Source organism: Pseudochaenichthys georgianus, chromosome 24, assembly GCF_902827115.2.
Source record: "Pseudochaenichthys georgianus chromosome 24, fPseGeo1.2, whole genome shotgun sequence".
NCBI lineage: Eukaryota > Metazoa > Chordata > Actinopteri > Perciformes > Channichthyidae > Pseudochaenichthys > Pseudochaenichthys georgianus.
In genome coordinates, this window is record NC_047526.1 from 6,868,862 (window position 1) to 6,889,511 (window position 20,650).

Below are 20,650 nucleotides of genomic sequence, written 5' to 3' on the forward strand. Positions count from 1 at the left end.
ACTGGCTGACTGTCACACAAGCAGCTGATACATATCCCCAATGTGCTATCAATTCGTGCTGGCATATTGCCTAACCACGTGGTGTGCTCAGAAAAGGACCGGAAAGCCCTTCAGAGGATCATCAACACAGGCCAGAAGGTCATCGGCTGCTCACTGCCTTCTCTGGAGGAACTCTTCAGCCAACGTTGCCTCAACAGAGCAGGCAAAACAATTGCAGACTCTTCACACCCTGGACACTTCCTGTTTGCTCTTCTGCCCTCCGGTAGACGCTACAGGTCAATTCAATCAAGAACAAACCGACTGAAAAACAGTTTCTACCCCAGAGCCATACGAGAGCTGAACACCGTCAAACGCTGAACTGAACAGTTACAACTTCCAACTGCACTACTTTTTAATAGTTTTATTAACTTATTAACTGATCGACATCAGAGATGCAAAATATCATCCCTGTGTTTTTTTATATTGTAAACTGTATTTAAATAATGCGCGGGCATGTATGCATGTTGGTATGGATGTGTGAGCATGTTTAATGTGTATATGTTTATATAGATATATATTTATTAGTTTTATGTGGAAATGCACTGTGAGGATTGCTTTTTTAAATGTCGTTGTACCTGGTGCGATGACAATAAAGGAATTCTATTCTATTCAATTCCCCACAAGTGAATGTGTGTCAGTCTGAATTGACGCTATTTGGCATCACAACGCTGTTATGAAAGTTTCTCTGGTATAAAATGGGCGATGTTAGCATAGCAACCGAAGCTAAACTGACTATCTTGACAAGGCTACTTGTAGCTTGTTGCTATAACTTGTGGCATAAGCCGTTTTCTACAGGCACATTTTACCGGCGTATTTTTCATTATGATTCTACTTGTGATAGTCGGACATGACAACAGTGCAGCCCATGTATTGATTCCATCTGATAGCTGCTATAAAACAAAACGTCTGCCCCCTCCACAATGATCAGTAACAGCGAACGGATGGTCAAATAAACAGAATCATACGAAGCCTGGTTACTGGTTGGTGTTGCCTGACTTTATAAAGTGTGTTTTTGTTAACAGTGTGTGGTTCTAGTCACTTTGCTCAGCGCTACTGCTTGTTTCAACTTGTATTTGCCGTAGGCTACTCTCCATAAACTGTTAGTTCAGGTTAATCTTGCCCCCCACCGACGTAAGAGTGACGTATGCGGTTCTTGCCTAGACCGACACTTTTTTCGAGCTTGGTAAGAACCGGTTTTCGGGGAAAAGAGCCGTCTCCGCTGCGGCGTGAACAGGAAAAAACGGTGCTTATCAGCCACAAGCTCCGAACCGGCCCTGGAACCGCGTTGGTGTGAAATGGGCAACATGCAGGGCCCCGCAGTCATCCGGTTCGACCTGACATGGCTGTGCGACTGACTCGAGGTTGCGCCTCCTCGTTCTGATAGCTCCGCCCCTTGGCTCCAACCCCCCCCCCTCCCCCCACATCTACAGGGTAAAATTACTTTTGCGACACATTTATCGCAAGAAGTGTCGCAAAAGTCAAGACTGCAGATTCGTCAAGTTGTAATGACTGATTTGAGAGGTTGTAATAAATAAAGTTGCAGTTGTAATGGAAAATATATTTTAAAAATATTTTTTTTTCTGCAAGTGAACATTTCATCACTAAGTTCATTTTTTTCTACAAGCGACAAAACGTTTTTTCTTCTATGACTTCAAATTTGGTTCACAGATACGTGGATATTTTATACAAGTGCAAATGTATGCACACAAGCTCAGATCTTTTTTCTGCAAGTGCTCACATCAGGTTTTACACCATATCTACCTTCATAGATTTCATTTATGGACCTTGAAGAAAGCTCTTGCAGCAGCAGTATCTGCTCCTGACATATGGGAGTTGAGAACACGTGCTTTGAATTACTTTAATATAACGTTAGATCACCCTGAAGCAGTCTTTGAATCCTTTTAAATGCAATGACAGACAGCCTTCAGATTTACCCGACATGTCTTCCAGTCACATAGCCAATCAAAACAGATAATCATCAGCTACTGCCACGGGTGCATGTGACCTTATTTAAAGATGTTCCAATGAAGGAAATTGTTATTGGCATTTATTAAAAAGTTAACACGAGACATTAACCCTTCATGGGGTACAGAAACAAATACAAAAGACCACAAAGCGAAAAGCAGCTGACTTACTCAAAGAGTCTCAACTTTCTTCAAGTAACTGATCTGAAAGTATAGACAATTCCTTTCTATTGTGTTTTCTCTGATTCTTATGTATTACTGGTGAAACCTATATTAAAAAAAGCCATCTAAACGTGTATACTGTAACAGATGTGTTGTGTTGTATGCAAAGATAGCAAAGAGGTTCAAGAGGAAAGGATTAAAGAAAGGTTCATTGTTCAATCCTTTCTTCTGCAACCACTTTGCTATCTTTGAATACTAGACAATACATTTGTTACAGTATACATGTTTAATTTGATAGGTGATTGTTATTACATAGTATTTCAAATGTTTAGTAAATATTTTAAATGTATTCAAATTCAGGGGGATTCAAGATCTTCACAAAATAAGCGAAACTACTACTTTTTTTCCCTTTTTTAATTAATATTCATCAAGCATACATTTCCAGGCTACACATGTTCCTTCTATGGACCAAACCTTAATTGCTTTGCCTTTCTCCTTTATGTCAGCTTTGGTTTTTAAGATGATAGATGTCTGGCATTCTGACCTATTTGTCCATGTATCCCTCTCTTCCTGCCAGAAGCCGAAGAAGCCACCTCCGCCTTCAAAAAGCATCGGTGAGTAACACTTGACTTCCTGCTGCTCATTAAAGGCTATCAACTCAATGCTATAGCTGGAAGTGGTGCTACTCCATGTATCTTTCAGTGGAGCTCCCCGTTCTCACTACTTAAGCTCACTCTGAACACATGCACCTCATACTGCTTCAGAAGATGCAGAATTGAAGTCTCTTACTACTTTGAAGCCACAGCACATTTCATGGTAATCCATTATTTCCTTTGACATACATTTGTTTTTTCTACCAACCTTGAATATTAAAGCTTCAGGGAGTCGTAAATTACCTGGGCAATTATCTCAATTCTGTCCGTCTGGAAGTAGAATATGACGGACTTGAATCAGAGTGTGTGATCGTTATTTATCGATAGTGTTTGAATCACATCAGAGAATACCAGTAGAACAGAGCATGGACTTTATAAACAAGGATATGATGAACTCTGAGAGCTGCATATAAGAAGACTATTAGCTGCTGTATCATGAAGGTTAAGTGACCACTCTACCAGATCTTCACTGCTTTTATGATGGTTGGTAATTACCACAAATATTTTGAAAGGTGGAAATCGACCATAAAAAAAAGGATAAACAAATAGTGTATACATTAATCACTTCTTTGTGGTACTGAGCTATTACATGATACGTTCTAGAAATGTGCCCATAAACCAGTTTTATAATTATATATAACATATTTTAATGGGCTTTTTTGGACCATAAAACAGCCACAAAAATATATAAAAATAAAACAAAAAGGAGAAAAATACAAGACGTGCTTTACGTGGACATTCTATACAGTGTGTTGCACAACATAAATACCGACTTATCTTATCCCAATTATCTTATCTGACTTTTACCAAAGATAGAAAAAGAGACAAGTTACTGCATTCATGATGTAATCCTTGAATTGCTTCCAATTTCTGTCACAATTATAAGATGAGTGAATCTCATTTGTTTATACTTTCATAAATATAGTTATTTGAAGTGTAGCTCCAAAAGGATTATAATGGTTCTGTCCCCTTATGCCTGAAAAAAAGCTATATCAGGATCAGGCGATTTTGAAAATATGTGAACTCCATTAGCTGATTTCATTTGGACAGTACCAGAAGGACTTTGCTAGAGGCAGGTAAGAGCCGGTGTCTGTCACGAGTAGAGTCAACACATGCAGGAACATGTTGGGATGTTTGACTTCAGAGGAATAAAGCTAATCCAGCACCTTGAAATAAAAGAGGCAGAAAAACGTTTTACGTGTATTTACATTCATTTGTAGAATTTGGGGAACGCTTCATCATATGCTTCTATTGTGAATTTGTTAGTCAACGTTGTAATCATTTTACTTTAGAATGAGGTGGAACTAGAAGTGTTTCAGGAACGTTTTGGTATCAGGATAATTTAAGTAGGACACAATGCTCATTTCAGGTTCATAGTAGTATGTAGTGTCTCTACTGGGACATGTCTCCATGCTTTAATGTTCAAAAAGCTCTTTATTTGTATCACACTGCCTGTGCTGCAGCACCTCTTTTCACCCTCTGTCTGAAACCAGAGCCCACTCTGCTCTGATCAACGGCTTAGAGATGTCCTGTCCCTTAGCCTACCACAGACTATGTGTTGGAGCACTAGCCAATAGAACAACGAGGGTGACATAGTGCACACAAACCTATATAACACACTACAGGAAAGGGACAACCACAATAGGCGTGCAACAACTAATCGATTAAAATCGATGACCAAATTAGTTGCCAACTAATTCAGTCGTCGATTCGTTTTGACGTCATCACGTGTGTTTTACACGCCGTTAAGCTCCAACGTTATCGGTCTTTTTATCGGTACTGGAGACATTTAAACAATATATGTCATATGTATTATTGCTAAACATTATATCGCAGTCTTAGTGTCGCCAACTTGTTTCTAATATGCAAAAAGACAAAGAAATGCGTCTATGGTGTATTTTCGATCTTTCCAATCCAGACGAGATCTCTCTCCCCGTCTGTGTGCGAGGGGGCGGACAGTTTACACACACGCAGCTGCTACATGCAGCAACACACACACGGTGGGGATGTGCACCACATTCAGACGGAGAAATGCACCGGGTTCGACTGTCTTTCTAGTAGCTCTGTAGCCCCCCCGTCTTTCTCGTAGCTCTGTAGCCCCCCCGTCTTTCTCGTAGCTCTGTAGCCCCCCCGTCTTTCTCGTAGCTCTGTAGCCCCCCCGTCTTTCTCGTAGCTCTGTAGCCCCCCCGTCTTTCTCGTAGCTCTGTAGCGCCCCCATCCACGAGTAACGTTTCCACGTCAGCAACACACGGAGTTAACAAAATGATACAAGCATGGGTTAACGATTAGAGGTAACGGAGTTATTTATTTTGTTAAAGTTTCAGCTATTCTGTTTACAGTTCTGTCATCACATTATTTAATACGATTTGTTAAACCATTGTTGTTTCTGTTGATGTGAAATATTATTATCAAATGAGTCGTTTGCTGCAGCCCTAAACCACAACACATTCAATCGGGCCCATTTAAAACGAGATTTTAATCCTAGCATTGAAATATTTTTTTTTTCTGTCCTTTCTTGGGAATTAAATCTCCAGGGCAGGCATTTTCAAAGTCACTGCGTGCGTCAAACAAAGGCCGGAATTGTTCTAGTCAATACTTAGAAAAGGTTTCCCTGGAAAGCGCTGTCCCAACCCCCTGTTCTCCAGTTGCTGTTTAATGAAGTCAAACGCATCGTCTCATGGCTCCGAGTGTTAAAGGGTTATCCGCACAAAGACCAGACGCTTGCATCATTGCCTTCATGTCGACACAGGATGTTTGCGTGCATGACCTTCTTCCTGCCGCGTGGTGCCGTTTGCTGCAATCTGTATGTCTGAGACGTCTGAAATGATGCGATACCTGCAGAGTATTATGTGCCAGAATGGGACAGATGATTATTCTGAAACTGTCTCTCGAAGCCTGTTGGAGCTGTGTGTGCTGGTGTGCGTCAGAAAGCCGTTCTCTTTGTGTAATTGTGCGTGTGAAAGTGTGTGACAGACAGACGTTGTGACGTTGATCGGACCATGTTTCGTTTTTCAGCACTTAAGCCGGAGGTTCCAAGTGTGGACAAGAAGCCTCATCCCATCAGGCCAGAGGACAGAGGTAGGATCCTCCACCTTTCCTCACCCTACATATCACACGTTAGCATCTCATGTTCTCTTTTTGACATCTTTCCCACTTTGGAGCACTCTTTTCCTGACGCACTGCCGTGTCACCACTGACTCCTCTATCGACCTGTGGAGGCCGGACACGGAGACCATTTTCCATCTCGTCTCCATTTTGTCTTTGGGAGTGTTTGTTTGAACTTGATGCTCTGCACTGAATTAAGAGCACTGTTGTTCGCGGAAACAGATGTTCTTTTCCATGAGAATAAACAAAATAATTAGTTTAAATGCTTCAATAAAAATGGTCTTATCCTGGGTTATGGTTAGAGAGAATGTAAGCGAGTTTGTTATTTAATATTAAAGGCAAAAAAGTAACTTTTACACATTCAAGTTTCTTGCCAAACACGTTGCACCTTCGGCCCGTTACACATGTTTGCCGTCCTCCTGAAGATTCAGTACCGATTTGTTTTTCACAATGTTGCAGTATAACATGTACGTCATGTCTACGAGTGTAGCTAAAACAAATTCATTCATTTTGACCGTAGTATTAAATGAAAAAATCGGTACATTAATAATACCCAATAATGATCTTGCTGATTAATTACAAGCACCTGTCCCCATCTATACACAACATATATGCGTCATACGTTTCACTGACCTGAAAACAACAGAGTTAAAGACATATATTTGCATTTAAGAGATAACATGTTGAAATAAAACCGTTTGAGAGATAAGAGTTAATCACATGAACATCCAGGCGACCCAGCACTGTGATGTTTTAATAAACAAGCTCTATTTTGATGGTTTTTTTAATGCGATTTGGCTAATCATTTACATGCAAAGAACATGTGTCAGTCATTGAAAAATGTACACGTGTAACATCACTGCAAACACACGTGGTTATTTTGAGGTTTCATTATTAATTGGAATGTAGCAATTACTCTGCTCTGTCGCTCAGGGCTGACCACCAGACGTGCGCATGCGCACGCACACACACACACACACACACACACACACACACACACACACACACACACACACACACACACACACACACACACACACACACACACACACACACACACACACACACACACACACACAGTTCAAAGACCTGAGTTTATTCTGACAGGCTGTTATGTGTCGTTTATCTCACAGTCACACACATTATGTTTCTTTCCTTCATATCAGCTTACATTTGAATATGTTCTGGCCTACACGTTCATTTGATATTATATGAAATGAACATGTATATTATATACATCCATGGCCTACACATTGACAATAATAACGCAGATTTCTCCGGATCTGTATTAAGTACAAGAACCTAAACACTTTACTTCCATCACTGTGAGTCACCTGCTTCTTTACCTCAGGGTCTTCTTTCTGCTCTTTTTCTATCAGCGACCTCCAAGCTTCAGCGTACATCATCTGTTGCTCATGCAGTTCTCCTTCCTGGTATCATAGTGTGAAATAATGATCGTACTCAAGACATTGATGCATATGCCCTTTTCCTTTGAGCACTTACCTCCTTCCCCTGTAATGAAACTCTCAAAGAAGCATTATAAGAGGGACTTTCTAATAATACTTCTTTGAGACTTGAATTGCTGTATTCAGTGCCGTTGTGATATTACAGCCATGTGAGTGAAAAGGGCAGGAAGTACAAATAACCGTTGCAATTTCATGGGTTTCACTTCGGGCTGAAACTTTGTTGGATTAAAATACATTTTAAATATGAATCTCTAATATCACCAATGGCAGTAGTGGAGTTAAATTAAAGTCGGCCTGCAGGTTCTTATTGTTGGAAAAGCCTGAAAACTATATGAAAATTAAGATAACTGCTGTTGAGCAAGGCCTAATCTGTGACTCTGAAACTATTCTCTCTCCCGATACATTATTAATTATAGAGGAGTTCATAACCACTCATTCTTCATATTCCAGACTGCATATTCCTCTGTATACTTTGCACATTTCTGTTCAATGCTACCTTTTTTGTAACTGCACAGCTCTTCCGCTTTAAATTCTGATATACTCCATATATTCTAATTCTCTGAGTAAACCGTTGTTTTCCTACTAGTTCCCTTTTTATATTTATAATTATTATACATTTTTTATATTTTTAATAAAGCATATATATTATAATTAATGTGTCCCTTTTTCACAACTTACCAAAGCAAATTCCTTATATGTGTAAAACTACTAGGCAACACACCTGATTCTGAAATGTTAGTAGATGAGCCAAAATATTTAAAGAAAATAATGTTCTTGGAGCAACAACAATTTTATAATGATTATGGTATTGGTCAAATATAATCTAATAAGGCAATCCAGCGATAGGTACATACTGTAAGGCAGCAACGGCTTGACTCAATTAGAGTGATTCTATGTCACATCATTATACAATTCCTGTTTTTAGCATCAAACTTTAAGTACATTTAACCACCGAGTTTCCTATTGCTTCCGCCATCAACAGCTGAACTGAATCCCCTCTCTTCTTAAACTATCTCCTTCATCCCTCTGGCTTTTTATTCTCAGTGCCAGCTAAGCATATTAGCCTCAATTTCATTAAATGTCATTTCCAACTTGCAGGCGAGGCGATGTCAGTTAGCATCAGTCATTCATCTCAGCCACACGTATTAAACATGCTAAACCTCCCTTTCAGATGCAAATTAGATTGAGAGTATAGAGAATAGAAATCACACATAAAACTGATCCGACAATCACTAACTGCGAGCTACATCAAGATCAATTTTTCTCTTTCATGGCTGAACAGATGTGTCCCGGACTTCTTAAGACTCCAAAAATAGAATCAGTTATAGCAGCGGTTTTCAAAGTGTGAGGCACGCCTCCCCTGGGGGGCGTCAGAGAGCTTGAGGGAAGGGGCAGCACTTTTGGCTGTCTGTGGAGACCGGGTTCCCCCACCTCGCCAAAAAGGCTGTAAAAGTGCTCATTCCCTTCACCTCCACCTACCTGTGTGAGTGCGGGTTTTACGCATTGACTTTGATCAAAAGCAAGTGCCGGTCCAGGCTGCAGCCAGAGGATGATCTGCGTTTATTCCTGTGTGCATCAAAGACGCAGACTCATTGTTCCCACTAAAGTAGGGGTGAGTGTAATAAGGACGCAAAGTTGACGTTCAGTGTGTTGCCGGGAGCATATAAGGATGTATCCACGATGTTGCTAGTGGAGTACTTCGTGACCACAGAGCGTAAATGTTGTGATCAGCTGTTTTAGCGCAGTTCTCCAGTGAAGGGGGGGAGAGTCTCCCTCCGCAGCCGGTTGGCGTAGTTTTGGGACAGTTCCGTTGTACAGACCGCCGTTAACAGCAGCCCTGTCTGTGCACACGGAGACCGACTCTGTCGTCCGGTGATCGAACCGCCTTCTGGAAAAGCTTCACAAGTACGTCGGTACGCAAATGCGCTTTGTGACACAAGTGACGGTACGCATTTCAGATTAAGCACATAACCTGCGTACCAGTTATGTGCACCCCTGTACTACAGCAAAAGTATTCTCTGTCGGGACTTCCTGCAACAACACCACAGCGTTATCTTGATTCTGATTGGCCAGAAGACATTATCAAAGATGTTCTATTGAGAAGACGATCACTACGTGACAAAAGTTTTCAAAACCGTTTCTGGTCTTCGGTATTTCCAGACAAGTGGCTACTAAAATCAATATTACTAACTGCTGTCTGTGCAATTTACTCCGCGCGAGTTGGCGGACTTTATTTTGCTTACTTTAACATCATTTTTAAGCTATTTCTTGGTATGGGTGTAGCCTACCCCAGCCATACCCTGGTGCTGCCACTGGTGGGATGTATGGGGCGGGCCATTCTGCACATGCGTTAAATGTGTTAAATATTTTAACGCAATTAATTCAAAAAATTAATTACCACCGTTAACGCGATAATTTTGACAGCATTAAAACATTTACATTATTATTATTATGATTATTTAATATATAAAGACTATATATTATTTAATTACAAGATTAGATATACTTTATTTGATCTAAAATATGTGTTCAAATGCTCTTCAAAACACAACTGCAAGTGCTGAAAGTTGTCTTTCTGTATTTGTGAATGAAGCGCCATCTCCTGGTTAAAACCTGAAATTGAAAATCTGGCAATGCCCTCTTGGAAAATAGTGGGAGGGCTTAACATTCCTCGATACTGGTCTTAGGCAGGTCGTAGGCAGGAAGCTGTAAGCTGGAGTCCGAAATGAGGTGCTACATCTGTAGACAGCGAAAAAACAGAGCATTTAATGACATTTTCTCTTACTGGACCTCTTTGAAATGCAATTGAATGCCTCTGCATTATAGCAACAACAACAATTATAATAATAATAATAATTGGGAGGGGGGGCACGGCTGGCCTTATGTTCTCTGAGGGGAGGCTCACCTTCCCACACTTTGAAAACCCCTGAGTTAGAGAATTCATGGAGTTTATAAAGTATCAGTAATTGTATACATTTATATACATTTCCGAGTGTGATATCAACAATTAAATAAACTGTCAGAAGTATAAAAAAAAACAAATAACAGTGATTGCTGTGATGTCCATCTTATTTCCTTCAGTTATGAGTTATGAAACTCAGTTTTATTTGGTCTATGAAGGCAGAGCGGCAGGCAGATTTCTCTCCCAGATATACAATCACATGCTCAGATTATGCATTATTTGAATAAAACGGTGATTGCAGGGCTATTTATTTGTTGTGTACAAAGAAATATATAGAAAAGCAGAAAAAATTTATTTCTCAAGCACTCTTGTTTTCTTCTACGTCTTGATTTCTTGTGGTTCCAAAAGCTCCACGGAAATAATGAACTGTGGAAATATTTGTATGGTTTTCTGTGCAACAAGGCAGGGATTCTATTTAATAGACCTATAACAACCTCTTTCATAACTACTTGGTACACAGCTTAGTCAAATCCTTGTTTATAATTGGCCGATTTGGACATTATGCGGTTGCTTTTTCTTGATAGCAGAAAAAAGAGCGATTTTTGTTTATTTAGTTTAGTACTGTATCTTATGCTTGTTTCATTTTTTTTTTATATATCTTTTTTTACTTTTATATATCTTTTAATTGATTTTAACCTAAAATGGAGCAATTGTTACCGGGTGGTCAATAAAGTATTCTAATGTGATGAATATACTAATACGCTGAGTCACAACCAAGTGATTTGGAAAACGTGTCACACAACTTACGTTGGATTTTCATTATGGTCCATAGGCTTAATCACCATTGTGTAACCTCATGCATCAATACATTGTTGCCTAACAGACATTTATTAAAATGAAAATCGTTGAGATAATTACTTTGTAAAGAGCATGGAGGCTGTGTTCAGCCGCGGACTCGTTTTATCAGCAGAGAAGCTTGTTGAACATTAATTTGCCCTGGTTGTTTCAGTGCTGCTCAAAAACAAATTGACAATGTACCTCAGTTGCTGTGTGTAATTCTAGATGATTGCTGGAATGTTCTCTTTGAAACTGTCCACAATAAAGCCATTTCTCCTCTTTACTCTGTTATATGTAAGCTTGGTCCAACTTTCTTTTTAAAAATCTCCTCACTGTTTTCCTCTGTTTCAGTTGATAAGCCTACACTAGAACACAAGCCATCCAAGCCCGCAGCGCCAGTGGTCCCGCCCAAAAAGCCGGTCCCCCCTCCTGGGAAAGGCAGGCCGGGGAGCCTCCCACCAAAGAGGCCCGACAAGCCTGTCGCTCCATCGCCAAAGTAAGTCTAATATTCATCTCCTAGTCCAGCTTCTGTTCATCCATTCTGCTGTGCGCCTTTCTGATCATCGCTGAACCCTTTTCCCTAGTGTCTTTCCCCCCACACATCACTCCTGTCTCTTGTATTTTATGATTACTCATCCATTTAAACATGAAGGTTTTACCTAGAAATGTTCTGTTGAAGGACCTGGAAATTAGACAGCACTGACCTTTTTGATTCCTCTGTATACAGTAATGTTTTTTCATAATTGTTTTATTTGTACCTCTTGTCTCTAGGCACAATGGAGAGGTGCCTTCCACACGACCAAAATCAGAGTTTGAGCCATCATTGCCCACCAAACCCAAAACCCTGTCTGGGGACTGGGGGGAGAAGTCCTCGGATGTGGGTATGTACAATGTGCGCTTACAGGTTATCCAAGCCCACATTACTGGGGTGATTTGTTTTACTTGATATTAGGTCAATTCATGATTTTTAACTACAGAAGGTGAGCTGAAAAAGAATGCTTCACAAATATTAAATAATGTGTGTGACTTCCATTAAAACCCACATTGATTTTTGGGGTGACAGTAGCTCAGTCTGTAGGGACATGGCTTGTGAACCAGAGGGTGGGCTGGCAAGGCAGTGCCCATGAGCAAGGCACCACGGCAGTACACAGGAGGATAACTGGGACCTTTAGCAACGTAAACTGCGACGACAGTCTATCGATGGGGAGCAACAGATCGCAGAATTTCCGGCTAGCAAGTAGCAACTCCATGCAGCACTACTGAGCATGTTAGCCTAGCTTGTTAGCCTTAGCTAGCTGGGGAGCTTTGAGCTCGTCAGGCATGTTCCAGCAGCTCCGCCTTTTGTCCTTTTTTGGATAAGGAGGGGGCAGATGGGCGAAAGATGCCGACGTCACAGCCAACACTGCACCGACCGGCTCCGCCCACTTTGGGCTTCTCAGCAACTCTATATATACAGTCTATGCCCCTAGTGCAGTGTTTCTCAAAGAGGGGGGCGCAGAGGCATGACCGGGCGAGAGAACATGAGGAAAAATGGTTATGAAAAACAAAAAAACATAATTTGGAAAATTATTGATCGAAAATAATATGATATAGTACAAGTAGGTCTGAGTCTCTGTTTAATTCAAGCTTGTGTGTGTGTGTGGGGGTGTGGGTGTGTGTGACGAGCAATTTTGTGTGCGAGAGAGCACACACCGGTACCGGAGATCGTTGTTGTTAGCTTCTGGTGCTAGCGAGCTATGCTAACGGATATAAGGAGCTTTTTCAACAACAAGGTGGAGGAGCGTCCTCTCCTGCCAGACTGAGAGACTCAGTGAACTAAAGGACTCTCTCAGTGTTTAGATAGTTAACTTTAGTCTAAGTTATCTCAGTGGGTCTCAAACGGTTTGGTCACGATTTAATGTAAACCATTATTTCCGAGGCACACGTTTATATGATCATTATAGTTATACAAAAATAAGACAATAAATGAAAGACAGGTATGAAATACTATAACGGTAAAAAAAGAATAAAGGGGAGTGATTTGTAAAATATCCATAAAGAAAAAGTAAATCTGTTTACAGTTCTGTTTCAAATGGGTGTTGAGAGAGGTATCCATAGAGCTCTTAATTTTGCTCTCAAAGTGCACCAGATTGATGCTTTTAACTTCAATATTTAAAAAATAAATCTTCCCGGGGGAGCATGCCCCCGGACCCCCCAAGAGGATGTTAGGTCCACACACCACCTATAAAAATAGCACTTGTCCCCTGCTTACACCTATATGCCGTGAGCTGATTATCGAGCCTTCATTGTAACAGTCACACTGTATTTTCGTGTGGAAAATTCCACTATAGGTACATTAATGGGAAACCCTAAATGTTTGAGCACCCTCTATGAAACATCAAGCTACCCCACAGCACCCCCAAAATAAATCTCTGGCGCCGCCACTGAGCCTGCAACCCGGTTTTGAAGAAATGTGCAACACAGGCTCATTGCAGCCACTAATGCTAAGACACACTTTTCTGCCAAATATCAGCATTTTCTTTCTTTTTTTTGCACAGATTGCAAAGTGGCAAAGTATTTTAACTTATTGTTCTAGCAAAGGGATTGCACCATTGTATTATGTATTTTTTTTTTTGAGCACACTCATGGAGCATTGTTTTATTATCACTGTTCAAGCAAAGTGATTATTATTATTTATTTTTAAAGGAATGCTCACTTTCATATTGATGTATTTTAATAAATGTTAACTTGGCCCATTACGTGACTATTTGTGTTGGGGGGCCCGACTTTTTTTTCTCCAAAGAGGGGGCCTGACATAAAAAGTTTGTGAACCACTGCCCTAGTACTAGAATGGGATAAATGCAGAGGTCGACTTGTACAGTGTGTGCTGTATGTACAATATATGCATCCATCTGTTCTCATGATGCATCCATCTACTACTCATGTTGTAGAAAGCAACTGAATGATTGTTAATTGTCTTATTCAGAGTTGTACACTGATGGAGACAGAACGTTATTAGTGAAACAGCATTGGTTAGGGGAGCCGCAGACATCATTGAACAGATAAACAGTTTAGAGGCTGCAGTTTTGCGAGAGGGTGGGGGGAGAAAAGTGTTTATTGACAACTGCGGAAGAAGAAGGTGCAGAGAATCTTCCACGGATTTAATGGAGTTTTCTTAATGTTTTTCATCTGAGAGTTCTTTCTTAGGTGACAAAGCGCTGCGAAAAGCCCCCGGCGCTCACCAGAGGACAGTCCGACACCTTTTGTGAAACATGAAAAATCAATCTATCCAGCAATCACATGCAATGCTTTCTCCCAGCAGCACTTTAGCTCTGTGTACTGCAAAGTGCTGTTGCTAAAAGGTTTCAGTGCTGTACAATACATTTGGGAGTGATTGATTCTTTCCTCTGTTTAACTTTGTTGGATGCACTAGGACTGTTTTCGACTTGAGATTTTTCTAGGATACCAGTAGTCGTCAATTCAGGAAGTTAGGCACCTACCCTGTCGCTGTGTATGAAGCCTTTGAACTTTTCATTATCCTTAATGCGTGTCGGAACAAGCAGCGAGGACACACGATGTACATTTGAATTCATTATTCATGTATTCTCTCAACATAGTATACAATAAATATGGCAAACAAATAGATGATACACATCAAACGGAATCCCTCATCATTTAAAGAGAACTTTCATTTCTCAATTATTATGTTTCCTATATGAGGCATTGCTGTTTCTATAAGTATATTAGTGATACCACATCTTTATGTACTCTGTTGTCCTCAATTTCTCTTGTTGACAAACATTCTGTTTACTTAATTATTTAGTTCCAGTTGTTTGCACGTTGCCTGCCTCGTTGCAGGGTGATGAACGAAAGGCATGTACAAGTGATGAAATGCTCCTTCCTCATGTCTCCGTGTGGTCTGCCTCTTCTCACAGATCTGATGAGTTTTGATGAGCTGTCGTCTAACTCGGAGAAGCTCTCTCACCCCACCGCTAGCAGACCAAAGATGCCTGGCAGACGGCTGCCCGCACAGTTTGGTGGAGGAAACTCGGTGAGAGAACACGCAGATAAACACAGTGATGATGATAAGCAACATGTGGAGAACTGTTGTGGTCCTGCAGATGCATTTTCAGTGTCATATACACAATGTCATATTGTCATATACACAATGTCATGTTGCTGTTTCAGACTGACAGTCAGGTGTTGGAAAAATGTCAACACAATGTATTCATGTTATGGTTATTTAATATTAAATTGGGACTACATATCATCTTATATTTAAAATATTGGAATATCGTTAATGTTGTCGTCACCTTTAATCGTATTGCTGCATATTTTCAAATAATAATCTTCATAGTTTTGCATCCTCATTCAAAGTAGGCTTTGATTAGGCTGCATTTCACATTATGATACAGTAAATAATCCCTACTGGTCCAGAACTCTGCTGCCAGCATCATCACCAGAACCCCCTCCATTAACCACATCCCTCCTGCTCTTCAGCAGCTTCACTGCCTGCCTGTCGAATACCGTATCCATTTTAAGATTCTTCTCCTCACCTTAAAGTCTATCCACCACCTCAGTCAGTACCTCTCCGACCTCCTGCACACCAACACACCCACCCGCACTCTCAGGTCTTCTGCTTCCATCCACATCACTGCACCACCCTTCCGCTTAACTACCATGGGGTCCAGAGCCTTCAGCCACTCTGCACCCCCCCCCCCCCCCCCCTCTGGAACTCCCTCCCACCTGACCTCCAGAATATTGACTCTCTCTCCATTTTCAAATCACGTCTCAAAACATATCCCTTCACACTGGCATATCCACCCTGATCACACATCCTCTGTTCTCATTGGTTATATCGTCTTGTTTTTCTGCTAGTGTTTTGTTTTGAGTTTTGTGTTTTTGTATATTGTACGGCGAACTTGAGTGCCTATACAAAATAATAAATGAAATGCATTATTTCATATTTTATGCTTATGCTTATAATCCTTTTTTTTCAGATTGCAGCGTCCATTTGTAAAAAGGTTTAGGCTTCATATTGTTCCTTTTTTATATCTGATCCCTTTTTTTTGTCTTCTGAAATTGTTCTTCCTCCCCATGGATTTCCTTTTACATTGAGGTCCCTCGGCTCTCTGTAACCGGTCACATCCCTTCACCTCACACTCACTCTCCTTCCACGTCCTCACACAGCAGTGTTCCTTTTGGCAGCTATTTTTGATTTAGGCTTAGTCTTTAGACGAAAATGGTTATTAGTTTTAGTCACATTTTATTCATTTTGATCCTTCATAGTTTTAGTCTAGTTTTCGTCGACGAAAACTCAAAACGTTTTAGGCAACTTTTAGTCGATGAAAAATTACATTTTAGTCAACTTCTAGCCAAATAGTGTTTTCTCTCTTTAAACCAATACAGGTTTCTGACATTGGAATCAAGGTGACGGCATCAAGTGTTGAAATTCGTAAAGCAACTTTTCACTCTCTTAACACTTTACTTGTGTAATATCTAGGGATGGGTATCGTTAAGGTTTTCTACGGTACTACTAGTCTTATCGATGCTGCTTATCGATTCGGTACTTTAACGGTATTCTTGTATTTACTTTTCGTTATTAGGGAAAAACTAAACAAATTGTTAACCGAATTAATTGCTTTATTTACATGTGAAAAAAATAAAATATATATAATTATGTTATTATATTGTACTGTACTTGAGTAAAATGTTGAGGTACTTCTACTTTACTGGAGTATTTACTCCAGTTCAGAGTTAATTGTCTACTTTTCCTCGCCTACATGTATTTAACACCTTTAGTTACTTCACAGATCAGGATGAATGATGTGAAATCTAATCAAGTGTTGAATCAGACTTTAGTTCCACCTGGAGTAAATCCACCAGCTACCCTGCAGTATACAAAGTACTTCAGACTAGCTGCACCTTCACCAGCTTTGAGAACACTTTCATGATCAATCATTATAAAACATATCATATATTATTCTGAAATGGACCAATCTGCACAACGACTACTTTTACTGTCGCTACTCTAACTATATTTGGATGAGAATACTTTTCTACTTTTACTTGAGGAACATTTTGAATGCAGTAATTTGACTGTAACTGAGTATTCCTACACTCTGGTATTTTTTTACTTAAGATCTGAGTACTTCTCCCACCTCAACGCACCTGATGTGACAACAAATTGTGCATTTCTCCGACTGAATACGACGCCTTTTGGCCGGCTGTTTGGACAGACTGCTCTACTCGTGTCAACGCGCTAACACGAAAACACTAATGGCAAACGAGCTTTGTCCACATCGAGCTTTGTCCACATCGAGCCTTGTCCACATCGAGCCTTGTCCACATCGAGCCTTGTCCACATCGAGCCTTGTCCACATCAAGCCTTGTCCACATCGAGCCTTGTCCACATCGAGCCTTGTAGAGTGTCTCTATACTCTCTGAACGCTCCGTCCCCGGCAGATCTCTGTGTCCGCTGCAGCGTGTCTGTTAGGCCCCGCCCCCCCGCACACAGAGCAGGGAGATCGCTCTTCTGGAGTGAAGAGCGGAAATAATGATATTGTAAGTTAGAAACCTAAGATGCATTTTGACAGACAAGACGGACACTTGGGGGGAAATATGCTGCATTTTGAATGTCCGATAGTCCACCATTAATACCTTAGTCCCGTTTCGTCAACGAAAACTAAATATACATTTCGTCATAGTTTTTGTTATCAAGAATCTATGTTTAGCTCGTCATCGTCTCGTCTTAGTCATGTAAAATAGGTCGTTGACGAACATTTTTCTTCATAGTTTTCGTTGACGAAATGAACACTGTCCCACAGTCCCATCGCCTGCCCTCCTCCTCAGAGCAGGCATCACTCCGCTGCACTCCTTCAAACGCCTGCCACTGGGAATAGGCCTTTCCCCTAAGAATCACTTTCATGACTCAAGTCACCCGGTCACCAAGCTGTGAACAAAAAGAAAAATATGAAATCTTTAATCATGAACATCTTTTTCCTTTGCAGCCCACCAAGGAATTGAGCGTGGAGAAGTTATTCAAGGTTGATGAAGAAGATGCTGCCAAACCAAAGCTAACAGACACCAGAAAGGTAACTTATAACACTGTTATTCACCAATGAAAGGACAGGTGACGAACACTCCAAAAGGCATCATATGGGTGCAGAAGTTTCTCAGTATTGTCCCTCTTGGTTGGAGCACTTACCCTCCAGAAGAGAACATCTTATCCCGTCCACAATCAAACACTGATCACTTACTTTCAACATCATGATAAACCCAACAACCATTTTTAAATCGTTCAAGTGACGAGTGGTGCCGACAGCGGCCACAGACCAGGGTTTCAATGTCATTTGGGAATTGTGCACCCCAAAGTAATCCCACTGAAAGTGTTGGTTTGTGCCCCGAGGGGCTCAGACTGTTTTCATGCTTGGTTTGACACAATAACTAACAGATCGGGGAAAGAAAAACTTGAAGACAAATGTTCTATCTCTCTGAAGGTCTTTTACAGACACTTTTACTATCAATCACTTTTAGTAGATGTTAATGGATGTATAAAGAGAACTGGATCCAGCGTTGGAGGCTGGGCCCTGATCGTTCTTATGAACGTTTCTCAGTGGCGCATGAAACTAAAACGACCGGACTATAAGAAAAGTAGAGCACGCCCACCTGAGTTCAGCCTCCAGTCCCATCTGTTGGTCGTGGTTCAGTGACATGATTGGAGAAGAAAAATAACTCTGGATTAGCATCTGAACATTTGTGCCAGTCAACATATCCAAAAGATTTCAATGTCTGCAACTGGAAAAATTACTTTCAAATCTTATCTGACACTATTTTTTTATTTGAAAATAAAGTGTATTTATATTTAAGAATGACATCATCAAGGCAGGTAGATTTTTGAAAATAATTTCAGTTCGGTTTCTGTCGATAGACAAGTGCATACAGCAGAGATATAAATAATAAATCTTACACAAACTACTTCTTAAGATGAACAATTTCCTAAGTTTAAGGCTTTCATATTCTCGTATGGAATAATACATAAAGCCTATCTGGTTCTTAACATTTAAGTGAATGAGTCTGGTGCCGGCTCAATCAAGGGCTGTTTTAATTAAGCTCTGCAGAGAATCCTCAGTCCGTAAGAGGGGCGGGTTCTGAATAGTTTATTCAGCCCACTTCTTAATACAATACAAATCGTGCTTCGAGGAAATGACTTTTGACCAAACAACATGACAGAGGGATTTACATGTTTTCGATCAGAGTCAGGGCAATACTGTCTGATGGATTCTGGATTCAGCTCTAATGATTCCAATTAGAGATAGTCTAGTGTCTATCTGTTCCTGGCAATATGTACGTCTATTGAAGCTATATCAACTTGTTTCTATAGTCCAATCTTGTGCAAGTACAACATGGCCACATTTACTGTGTGCCTCCTGTGCTCATATCCCTACACACAGCAGTGATGTTAAATCCTGTCTGACCTGCATGTTCCGCTCAAACAGGATTTCATTCTGGGCCTCACCATTAACCTTGTGACGCAAAGGCTTTCCGGTTGGGATGCAAGTATCTAAACCCAGATGAACCGTGTACAGTGTGTGCACTAGGCGACTAGTACCATTGAATTATTTGTTGAAACTGTAAATCTGCAGATACTGAGGTAGAACGGTTATATCACAAGACATGTTGCAGCTTGTATGTTGATTCTAATTGCTCTACTTCATAACAGCAGTGAAGTCATTCTAAAGATGAAAACATGTAGCTAGGTAAAAAGCCAAGTTGCCAAGCCACTTGAGAAAGATGAAGTGCGTGGGTTTGATTTCCCAGCAGAACAACTTCTCTAGCTCTTGGTGTTAGGATAATATTGTGCACAGTTACATGAAGTATTGCAGACCAGAGGTTCAATCCACTCTGAGGCTCTCTTCCCCGGGGGGCTCAAACAGCAACTGGAGGTAAAAAGAACAATATTGCATTAGTGATCAGATGAATATGGCATAGAATAGCATACATGTGTGAGATTCAGTTAGAAGATGATTCCGATGTGTATAAGCTTTGTCTGAGGGGAGGCCGACAGTGTCACACATTGAATACCCATCTGTGGACAAGAGATTTCAAGTTTAAGAAATAATAGGTGAATGCATATTGTGGTGAGGACCAAACACATGGAGGTGCTTTGCAGGTGTTTGGTAGTTAACTGAATAGGTTTGGTTTAGACCGCTTATTTTGAGCTTGGGCTTTAAAATATTCTTGCCATTTTCTCACATGTCAAAGACGTGAGAATTCGTTTTTTCATCGAGAATATTGTCATTATAATCCTGGATTCAAGTCAAAGTTAGTTAAAAACAGTAGGCCCTCAGAAATAATTGTTACCAAAACATATACATTTGATTTTTGTTTGTTCAACTTACAAGGCTAGTGTATTTACGACATTTACAAAAGTTAGCATCGGTTACCGGACACTGACCGGAAACATCTATGGAAGTCAAGAAAATCTAAACCTTTCCAGTTGTACATTTAGTAAAAATATTTACCCTAATGCGCAATTTGAAG

The 20,650-nt window shown here is 40.5% G+C and overlaps 1 protein-coding gene across 2 annotated transcripts in view; it reads left to right on the top strand.

Moving 5' to 3' along the window:
* Positions 1 to 20,650, top strand: part of cd2ap (CD2-associated protein) — a 128,749-nt gene that overhangs the window by 93,149 nt on the left and 14,950 nt on the right. The window contains exons 11-16 of one of the 2 annotated variants that reach the window (XM_034075865.2): positions 2,746 to 2,779; positions 5,834 to 5,896; positions 11,480 to 11,624; positions 11,900 to 12,009; positions 15,043 to 15,158; positions 18,118 to 18,201. In XM_034075865.2, the coding sequence (XP_033931756.1) occupies positions 2,746 to 2,779; positions 5,834 to 5,896; positions 11,480 to 11,624; positions 11,900 to 12,009; positions 15,043 to 15,158; positions 18,118 to 18,201 (552 nt within the window). Of the gene's footprint in view, positions 1 to 2,742; positions 2,780 to 5,833; positions 5,897 to 11,479; positions 11,625 to 11,899; positions 12,010 to 15,042; positions 15,159 to 18,117; positions 18,202 to 20,650 lie in introns of both variants that reach the window. The other variant, XM_034075864.2, reaches the window with a different exon arrangement.